Below are 11338 nucleotides of genomic sequence, written 5' to 3' on the forward strand. Positions count from 1 at the left end.
TAGGTGCACAGGCTTAGACAATTAAGAATCTGCCTGCAATATGGGAGATCCAAGTTTGATCCCTGGGTCGGGAAGACCCCCTCGTGAAGGAAATGGCAACCGACTCCAGTACTCTTGCCTGGAGAATTGCATGGACAGAGGAACCTGGCAAGCTACAGCCCATGGGGTCGCAAAGAGTCGGACATAAGTGAGCGACTAAACACTTTCACACTTTCATATATATACATATGTTTTTTCATATATATGTATTTTTCATATATATATATATATATATATATATAATCAATGAAATAATTAAAATCTCCCGGAACTGGAGGACATGAGCCTGTAGATTAAAGGTGCCCAACAAATGGCCAGTTCAGTGGATGAAAGCAGAATCACACAATGGTAAATCATTGTGATAATTTAGGACACTGGGGATCATGAGAAGGTCCTAAAAACTTCTAGAAAGAGTGAGAACATGGTCACATACAATAAAGCAGAACGGCATCAGACTTTTAAAATGAAGCACTGAAAATTGGAAGATGATGGAACAATGCTTTAAATTCTGACAAAAAACTATTTTCAACCTAGATTTCTATGCTCAGCTAATCAGTCAATAGTGTGAGGAATGAATAACAATGTTTTAAAACATGTGAAGCTTCAACAAATATACCTCCTATGCAGGTATAGTCTATGCAGACTTTTCTTGGGAAGCTACTGGAGGAAAAGCGCCACACATACATTAAGGAGTAAATCAATAAAAAAAGATGTGGGATCCAGGAATTGGGATCCAACTCAAGAGAGAGGCAAAGGGAATCCCCAAGATGATAGTGAAGGGAGATAGATCTCTGGAGGATAGCTGTGCAGCAGGGACAGATTGGAACAGGCCAGAAACTGTCTCGAAGAAGAGGGAATAGATAGAACATGTGATATGTTTAAAAGTCTTGGGGAGGGTGGAATGAATCGGGAGAGTAGTACTGATATATATAAAAGATGCTTACTCCTTGGAAGGAAAGTTATGACCAACCTAGACAGCATATTAAAAAGCAGAGACATTACTTTGTCAACAAAGATCCGTCTAGTCAAGGCTATGGTTTTTCCAGTGGTCATGTATGGATGTGAGAGCTGGACTATAAAGAATGCTGAGCACCAAAGAATTGATGCTTTTGAACTGTGGTGTTGGAGAAGACTCTTAAGAGTCCCTTGGACTGCAAGGAGATCCAACCAGTCCATCCTAAAGGAGATCAGTCCTGGGTGTTCATTGGAAGGACTGATGTTGAAGCTGAAACTCCAATACTTTGGCCACCTGATGCAAAGAAATGACTTATTTGAAAAGACCCTGATGTTGGGAAGGATTGGGGGCAGGAGGAGAAGGGGACAACAGAGGATGAGATGGTTGGATGGCATCACCGACTCAATGGACATGGGTTTGGGTGGGCTCTGGGAGTTGGTGATGGACAGGGAGGCCTGGCGTGCTGCAATTCATGGGGTTGCAAAGAGTCGGACATGACTGAGCAACTGAACTGAACTGATATATATACACTGCTGCTGCTGCTGCTGCTAAGTTGCTTCGGTCATGTCCGACTCTGTGCAACCCCAGAGACGACAGCCCACCAGGCTCCCCTGTCCCTGGGATTCTCCAGGCAAGAACTGGAGTGGGTTGCCATTTCCTTCTCCAATATATATAATGTGTCTAATAGATAGCTAGTGGGAAGGTGCTGTATATCACAAGGAGCTCAACTCAGTGCTCTGTGATGACCTGGAGGGATGGGGTAGGGGGTGGGAGGGGGTGGGAGGGGGTGCTCAGGAGGAAGGGGATCTATATATACATATAGCTGTTTAACTTTGTTGTACAGTGGAAGCTTACACAACATTGTAAAGCATTTATACTTCAGTTAAAAAAAATAAAGCTGTGAGAGGGAAATTTAGACTACTGGGAGAGAGTTTAGGGATGACTTACTGATAACAATATACCAAACTAAGAAAATAGTTGTGGTAGTAGTAGTAATAATAAGGATAATAATTATTATCTAAAAAGGAAAACTTAAAGTTGTACAAAAAAAAAAGGAAAAGTAACCACAGTAAATCACATGGCTTAGCTGTGAGTAGCATTTCCAAATTCTAATAAGGTAAATGCTGAATAGTTAATTTTATTACATACATTGTAATAAAATGGGGAGGGTGTGACTATGGCAGAGATAAAGGGAGCAGGATGAAAGAGTTAAATCCTTAACCTTCTATTATATACAAAGTGAATAGAAAATACTTAAAAATCAGTAAGCAGTTATTTAAAATTGGAAGGTAAGTACCAAAATAAATGGGCCTCCTTGGTGGCTCAGCAGGAAAGAAACCACCTGCAATGCTGGAGACATAGACATGGGTTTGATCCCTGGGTTGGGAAGATCCCTTGGAGGGGGGCGTGGCAACCCACTCTAGTATTCTTGCCTGGAGAGTCCCATGGACAGGGGAGCCTGGCTGCATTCCATAGGGTCGCACAGAACTGGACACAACTGAAGTGACTGGGCACACATGCAACAAAATAAACAGCTAAAAAATTAATAGTAGTTGTCTTTGGCAAGTGGGATTTAGGATAGGGAAACTGTTACTTTTCTTAACAAATCTTACAGAACTATTTGCTTCTTCAATCTATATACATCTGTTACTTTGATTAAAAGTGAAGCTAAATGAAATGAAAATTTAAAGGTTATGTGTGGCAGGACCTGGAATTCCCATGGTAATATGGTAGAGATGAAGTTAGAGGGATGAGCATGAGCCATATAATGACAGGCTTTTGAATACCTGCTGCTAAAATATTTCAATATTCTCTTTTCTGAGAGCAGTGCAAAGCCTGCAAAGGTTCTTGAGCAAGGGAGGGACAAGTTCAGACTTGTGCTTGGGGAAGATAACTCAGTGCATCTGAGCTGGAAAGGACCCTAGAGATTACCCAGTAAGTCAGACTTGCGCTCAATGCAGACAGGGAGACTGGTGTATAGTAGAAGGAAGTGCCAGATCCCCAGCCAGCGGGATTCTGACCCTTTGAAGCTCTAGCCAACCCTTCGCTCCCCACAGTGGCTACTGCCACACCCCAAAGGGACTGGGGGACCAGGTTAGCATCCTCTTTATGCCACGCCCCCAGCTCATGCCTCTGTTTGGCCCAATCTATTTCCCAATTAACACTTGGCCCCCTCTAAGGCAACTGTTTGGATGACTGCTTCTAAGTCTTACTGGTGAATCTGGACCGGTTCAGTAGTAAATATCCTTTCTGTGAAGTTTAAGTCTCAGTAGGATTGGATTTTAATATTTAATATTTATTGAGATCTCACTCTATACCAGGTACAGTGGTCCGTACTTAATAGACAACATCTCAAAACTCTCCCAACCACCCTGTGAGGTGAGTCATTTAAACCTATTTCACAAACAAGGAAACCCAGGGCCAACAAAGGCAAGAAAGTTGCCCACAGTCACAAAGCTGGATCAGTTGTAGAGCTGAGATTTTAAGTAGCAATCTCTCTGCTTCTAAAGCCTACAGTCCAAACCATTCTATTTACATGGTTCTTGAAAGTCAAGCATAGTTGTTTGGATTAACAAGGTAGAGGCCTCTAGAAACACTGGGGAAACCCATGGCCCAGAACCTGGGACTGATTTCTTCTCCCACTCCCCTAGGCTTGCCTGAGAGCCATCGACGTGAAGATCCTGCAGCAGCTGGTGACCTTGAATGAGGGCATTGAGGCGGTGCGCTGGCTGTTGGAGGAGAGGGGGACATTGACCAGCCACTGCAGCAGCCTCACCAGCAGCCAATATAGCCTGACAGGCGGGAGCCCAGGCCGCTCAAGGCGAGGCAGCTGGGACAGCCTGCCAGACACAAGCTCCGCTGACCGGCTGGACAGTGTCTCCATCGGCAGCTTCCTGGACACAGTGGCGCCCAGCGAGGTGGATGAACACGGCCCCCCTGGGGCTCCCCGCCCCGAGATGGACTGGGCAAAGGTTATACCTGGTGGGGAGAGGGCCAGGACTGAGGTGGACCTGACAGCCACCAGGCTAGGGAGCTTGAGGGCCGTGTGGAAACCCCCAGGGGAGGGGCTGCAAGCTGCACCTCCTGAGCCGCCAGAGGATGAGAGTGCCAAGCTGGGCTTCGAGACCCACTGGTACTGGGGCCAGTGCCAGGATGATGTGACCTTCCTGTAACAACTCTTCCACCCTTTTGTACTCCTATGGCTCTTTCATCACTAGGCCCTGGTCTCCCGTGAATTTGTTCTCCCTCTATCTGGAATTAGGAAGAGGCTGCATTGAAATCAGTTACCATGAAACCTGGCCTTACCATCCCTCTGGTCCCTGGGGAGGCTCTGCCTTTAACCTTCAATTGTTGGGTCCCTAGAGCTATTTCCATAGGTACATGGACTCTAGAGGCTTGACCTGTGGCTCCAGGTGTGATAGTATCTCTTCTCCTTTCCCCACAACTAGGTAAGGATTTGAGGGTTTAGCATCCCTATGAAATCACTGATGAAGGGACTGGGATGTGATTACCTCACCCAACTTCTAGGAGCCTTAGCCTCACTCTTGGCCAATATGGAGGTCTGTGGAGGGACATGCACATTCAGGGCCAAACCTCCATGGATTGGCCCTCCCAGAAGCCTTTGGGGTTGGTAGGGCCACCCCTTCCTGGCTGGTGAGTGATGTCATTTCCTGCAAGGATGGATTAGCCTTTCCTTTGTACCAGTCTTTTGGTGATGATAGATATAAGGGTATTTGAGCCCCTGCTGCTAAGTGAGACCATATTATTTATTCTCCCTACCATTCCTTCTTGTGAATGGGACTATACTACCCTCTTGGCAGGAAAGTTTCTCAATCAGATATTTGCACTTCTCAGAAAGGTTCTTTCTGTTTAAACAGGGAGTTCTCATTTTATTCCAGGGATTCTCACTTCCTCTCTGACCACCTGCCTGTCTGGTGCCTGCACTCCTGTTTCTCTGCTTTTAGGGAGGAAACTGGCAGGGGCCTCCACCTACAGATCTCAACAGTCTGTTTGGCCTGCCCTGCCATAGTCCCCTGTCTTATTCTGCCCCTGGGTGGCCTCCATTCTTGTATTCTGGCTCCAAATCTGTCTGCCAGAAGGTTCCGCCTTTGTGTCTCCACACCTTCTCAGTTTCTACTCTGGGCCTCAGGCCTTTAATATGCAGATGAGTCCTTCAACTTCTGATGGGAGCCAGAGGGAGAAGCTTGGGGTATACCAGGATCTCCAAAAGGGGGAGATATCTTCTCAGATCCTGTGATTCCCCTTCCCCCATCCTGCCCCAGACCTTCCACCATTTGGACACTGAGATGCCTACCTGGGGCTGGGACACAAGGAATCCTCTTGTCTGGGTTACAGTGCAGGGCGTGGCAGAGAAAGACTGAAGCTGTTTGGTTTTAGGGCCCGCATCCTGGGAGCGGGGGAGTAGGAGGGAAAGACTGCTTTCCTTCCTCTCTTAGAGCAAGCTCTAGACTCCTGGGACTGCAGAGGAAGTGGGGCACTGGCTCTGGTCCTGGGTCCCAGGGCCGTAGTGAGTTACACCACAGAAGGGACTCAGGGAAGCTGCCAACCTGGGGCCCAGGGAGGGGACAGGCCCAGGGAGAGGGTGGATATGAGGGCTATGACTGATGTCAGAGTACGAATCCTGGGAAATTAACACTTGGAACCCTGGGTACTGCCCCTATGTTGGTCCCTGTCTTTCCTGGGCCCTGAAACTATCAATAGATTATTGAAAGGCAAAAAGGAAAAAAGGATATCAGGTGATCCTTGCCTATTTGCTGTGCCCTCCTGAGTTGAGAAGATCCTCTGAAGAAGGAAATGGCAATCCACTCCAGTATTCTTGCCTGGGAAATCCCATGAACAGAGGAGCCAGGCAGACTACAGTTCATGGGGTCGCAGAGTCGGACACGACTAAGCGACTCCACTTCTTGACTTGAGGAATCTTCCTCAAATCCTAGAATAACTCCTGCAGTTTCTCTACTTTTCATTCTATGCTGGGGAAGGGACAGAAGCCAAGTTGTTCATCTCTAGTTCCCATAAACTCCTCAAGTCTTGTCCCAAAACCCCCACGCAGATCCTTTTCCGGCAATACATTTGATTTGCGGCTCAAGACCGTGTTTCCTCCTCTCCTCTCAAAGGGATTGAAATCTCTCAAGAATATAAGTAAGTCTCTTCTTTGCTGCCCACCAGCCCTCTCCTTACCACCCCTCTTGGTTTCGGGGGTCCTGACCTCCCTTTAGGCTGGGAATTCAAGTACCCTTTCCCAGTACCCTGACCCTGTTGCCATTTTGTGGTGACTTTGGATAACTATCTTTCTTTTTGAAACCCTTGTGTTCCTTTTTTAAGCTTGCCGGTTCATTTAATCTACAAACTTCTGAGCTGAAGACGTTGTCCGCCCTCTTGTGGCCATTATGCACCATTGCTGGAGTAGCTGGGTGAAACCTTCAGGCTCAAATAGAGCCTTAATGAAGACCAGCCCTCTTATTGCACAGACAGGTTAGAAAGACAGGCCTAGAGAAGGCAGAGAGTGCCCCAAATTTGCCAGTGGTAACTCTGAGGATCCTCAGGTTTAAGAACCCAGATCACCTGCCTACCTGCCCGTCCACCAAAGTTTCATCACTTGGCCAGACCATCCTCCCACCATACCCTGTCAACATCATCCAAGCCCAAAGGATCTGAAGGTAATTTTCTCCCTGTTTTAACACTCAGGTTCTTACCTTGTCCTCGAAAGGCAGCTTGGTGTTTGCAGAAAGAGCCACAGGCTCTGAGGAAAGAGACCCTTGGACCAGAATTGGGTAAAGGGTGCATTAATCCAGACCAGGGATACAAGGAAAATCAGTCCTGGACCAAATATTTTTCTGGGAAGGCAGGGTGAGTAGGCCCAACATCATGGGATCAGAACTCAGCATTACAGACCTGGACATTAGAAGCAGGAGATAGGGATGGCAGGTGAGAGATAAATTCAAATGGATTCTGAGGAGTTGGGAGCTTCAAAGTCAAGGGATTACAGCTCAATTTGGATAGGCATCTGAGGATATTGAGAGGCTAGAGAGGTGGGTGAGTGGGGCTGCCTGGGAACTCCAGGTAACCTGGATATCCTGTCTCAATACCTTAGATTTCATTTCACTCCCAGAGAAGCTGGTAACACACACCCTTGGTCCCTCCTACCTGCTTCTGTACTGGCTGTTTAAAGCTTAGCTCTCCTGTTAGTTTAGACCTTTCCCAGTTATGAAGAGGACCTGTTTAGGAGCTCAAAGAAGAAGACATGAAAAGGGAGAGAGGTGTAGAAAGACAAAAAAGAATGAGATGAAAATGGAGTCTTGAAAATATGATCAGAGGGACATACTATCCTCTAAGTGGGCTGCAGACTTTTGTCAGAGTCAGGGTCAAGGCAAAGGCAAGACTGCTCTTGGTAGCTGTGGAAACAGCACCTGAGAGGGTAAGAGGTGATGCTGCTGGGATGAGTCCATCAAGGGGACGTGAGACCATGTGAATGCTCAGTTATGAGAGCCTGCATTTAGGATAGGGTAGTGAACTTGAGCACTGGACTGCCTGGGAGCTCAGTGGCAGCTTAGGTGAGAAATGTTTGGAGCTTGCAGTGAACTCAGGCTCACTCTGTGCACGGTGCCAGGCATGTACTGGGTGTTCAGTAACACCCAGAGTAGAGGAATAAATGTGTATAAACCCAGGAAGAGACGTAACGTATAATTTAAAAAGTGGTTAATTAGGTAGGAATAGGAAATTTAAAGTACTATTCCATTCTCAGAAACACTATAAATAATGCATTATTAACAGATAGATAATAAATGAACTATAGTATGAACCTAGGTCAGTCTGACTGCAGAGGCTTCCAGGAAGTCTTCCCTGATTCCCCATTCCCTTCTCACAGACCTTACTCTCCTTGGAGAACAGGTTATGCTGCCCAGCAGCGGGGCCAGTGTACATGTTTTCTATTGCTGCTCTGACAAACTGTCACAAGCTTAATGGCTTAAAACAACACAAATGTGTTATCTTACAGTTCTGGAGGCCACAGGTCTGAAATCAATTTTATTGGGTCAAGTTAAAAAGTGTTGGTAACCTCTTCTGGAGACTCTAGGGGGCAGTCCATTTATTTGCCTTTTCTAGCTTCTAGAGGCTGCTTGTGTTCCTGGACTCATGGCCCCTTCCTCCATCTTCAAAGCCAGCAACATAGTATTCTGCCTTTCTGACCTCTACTTCCGTTCTTACATCTTTCTCTGATTCTCCTGTCTCCTATTAGGAGGATTACATTGTGATTATATATCCTCGTGCTTACACTGGGCCCACTGTGATAACAGAATCATGTCCCCATCTCAAGATCCCTACTTTAACCATATCTTCCAAGTCGTTTTTGCCATATAAGGTAAACTATTCCCAGATTCTGGAGATTAGGACTTGAACATCTTTGGAGGAAGGACCGTTATTCAGCCCTCCTCAAGCAGAGATGGAGGGTGGGCGGGAAGATGTACCCAGGCCCAGAACAAGCCTCTCAGCTGTGTCGAGCCTCCTTTAGCCTGGAGTGAGAGGTGGTGCCAGGGGGAGATAGCCAGCCCAGGCCCCATGTCTAGAGAATGGCAAATGCCTCCTGCATCACTACCAAAGAGAGCTGAGAGTGAAGGTCATACTTGGGAGAAAGTCTCAGTTTAGGGAACTTTTCAGATCTGAGACTTCCCTGGTGAATGTAGTGGAGGGTTCCAACAGGTTCTGTCTTCAACATTGCCTCCCCTCCAGAATCATACCTTGTTCCTCCTCAAGGTAGAAGATAATTACCAGCTAACACTAGCCTGAGCTCTCTCTACAAAGAGTAGATTAGTTGTCTCTTTTTAGAATTATTATTTTTTCATTCCTTGTTAAACCATGCTCAGCGGAGAATGGTGACCTCTTGTCATTAGTTGATACCAGGCCCCTTTTTGTTTGATTTTCTTCTTTTAATCCCTGATCCTTATTCTCATTCCTCTCCCTGACCCAGACACACACTTCAATGTGTTCAGTATGTGTTTGGATATGTATGTATCTTTGAAATATAATTATGTGCTTATGTGTTTTAATGTGTATAAATGATATACTTCTAAAGTAAGCCAACCTTTATAATGAATTAACCCATATTACAGTGATTTAACACAATAAAGATTTATTTTTCACTTACACAGCAGCACAGGTATTCTTGGTTGGATGGCTCTCCTTCACTGCCCATTTCATGTCCTAGACTCCTTCCATTCAGGTGGTGATAGGCTGACCCTGTATCGTAAGGTTCTCTATCAATTCTTCACCAAATTGTTACCATCCATTTATGACCATTTTATAAATTGGTTATTTCACTAGCAATTACAAAATGATTATTCTCTAATGCTGTTGTTTTTTCTTCTATTAGTTCTAATTCTCTACAGAAAAACTTTTTTTACATCCTTCAGGACCATTTGGTTACCCTGAAATAAAGTTCATACCAGAATGGCAAGATAAGTGCTTAAATCTCTGCCCTTATTTATCCCTTTCAAATAGTAAGTTGATGTCCTAGCAACTTGGTGTTCAATGATTTTGTTTTGTTTTACTTTCTTTTTAAATTATTGTTGTGAACTTATTGTTTTATATATTTAATGTCTTTTAATCATTTTGTAGTTATTTTTTTATATTATGAAAAATCTTGAGTGTAAACAATAGTGGAGAAAATAGTATAATGAATTTCCATGCATCCATCACCCAGCTTCAATAATTATCAACTCTGGTCAATCTTGGTTTATTTATTCCCTCAACTACTCTTCCCTTAACCAAGATTATTTTGAAGCAAAACTAGTTATGATTCCAGTTTATTTATAATGTTTTATTATGTACCTCTAAAATATAAGGACTTTTATTATGATTATTGCACCTAAAATTAATAATTCCTTAATATAATAAAATATAGCTATTTAATTTCTGATAAACTTGTAAGTTTTAGTATCAGGATTATGCTGGCCTCTTAAAAGAGGTTAGGAAGTGTTTCTGTCTCCTTTGTTTTCTGAAAACACTTTTGTAACTTTGGTAGCATTATTCAGTATTTGACAGACTTCATCAGTGAAATAATCGGGTTGGAGTTTTCTTCGTGGGGGAGGGTTTTGATAAATTCAATTTCTGTGATACATATAGAGGTATTTCAACTTTTAATTTCATTTTGAGTTAGTTTTGGTAAGTTGTGTTTTTCAAATAATTTGTTTCAATTAAGTTGTTGAATTTATTGGCATAAAATTATTTATAACACTGCCTTGTTATTCTTTTTAAAAAACTATTCCTTGGAAAATAAAGCACAAGGTAAAAACACACAAAATAAATATAGGACTTAATGAATTATTAAACACTCCTATAACCACTGGCATGTCAAGAACTAGAACCTACCTAGAAGTCCTGTCTATATGCCCCATCCCAATTATAATCCTCTTCTGCTGCCAAGCACTGCATAAGAACATTATAAAATTTTTATTTTCTAGTGTTCCCCTTACATACTTGTTGATATGTAGATTATCTGTAATGTATACATAATATTTAAATCATGAATAATGTTGATAATGCTATTTATCATGCTTTAAAAGTAGTCCACAAAAATGTTGTCTCCTTACTTATTTATACCTCTCATACAGAGAATGACCATATGCAGCTTTTTTTGCTTAGATGCTACATCCAAAGACTCATGGCAGTATGTTACATGACAGGTTAAAGCAAAATCAAGCAAACAAACAAAAAACTTGTGAATTTAATTTGAAAGTGTATATGGTATTATTTATTTGCTGAAGAATTTGATATTTAGAGAGAAGAAAATACAGTCGGCCCTATATATCTGCATATCCATGGATTCAGTTGAAGGATGGAAAATATTTGAAAAAAAAAAATTCCATGAAATTCCAAAAAACAAAACTTGAATTTGCCACTCATCTTCAACTATTTACATAGCACCTACATTATATTTGGGCTTCCCTGGTGGCTCAGACAGTAAAGAATCTGCCTGCAATGCAGGAGACAGGTTTGATCCACGGGTTGGGAAGATCCCTGGGAGAAGGAAATGGCCACCCACTCCAGTATTGTTGCCTGGAGAATTCCATGAACAGAGGAGCCTGGTTGGCTACAGTCCATGGGATCGAAAAGAATTGGACACGACTGAGCAACTAACTCTACTCTGCTGCCAATAAGCAACCATTTCCTGACTACAGTATTAACTTCTTTGTATCTTTTATATAGTTTTATCACCCAAATGTACATCCGTAGATACTATACAGTCTTGTCCATTTGAAAACATTTTATGTCTTTTTCTTTTATTGGAGTGTAGTTGATTTACAATGTTGTATAAGTTTCAGGTGTACA

At 43.4% G+C, this 11338-nt stretch overlaps 1 protein-coding gene across 1 annotated transcript in view; it reads left to right on the top strand.

Annotated features, from left to right (window-relative positions):
- LURAP1 (leucine rich adaptor protein 1) overlaps positions 1-10314 on the top strand; it is a 17026-nt gene extending 6712 nt beyond the window's left edge. Inside the window, exon 2 of the mRNA XM_015091951.4 lies at positions 3646-10314. Coding sequence (XP_014947437.2) covers positions 3646-4167 — 522 coding nt within the window. The 3' untranslated portion in view covers positions 4168-10314. The remainder of the gene's footprint in view (positions 1-3645) is intronic.
- Positions 10315-11338: the final 1024 nt, after the last annotated feature.

The sequence above is a fragment of the Ovis aries genome, chromosome 1 (assembly GCF_016772045.2).
Source record: "Ovis aries strain OAR_USU_Benz2616 breed Rambouillet chromosome 1, ARS-UI_Ramb_v3.0, whole genome shotgun sequence".
Lineage (NCBI taxonomy): Eukaryota > Metazoa > Chordata > Mammalia > Artiodactyla > Bovidae > Ovis > Ovis aries.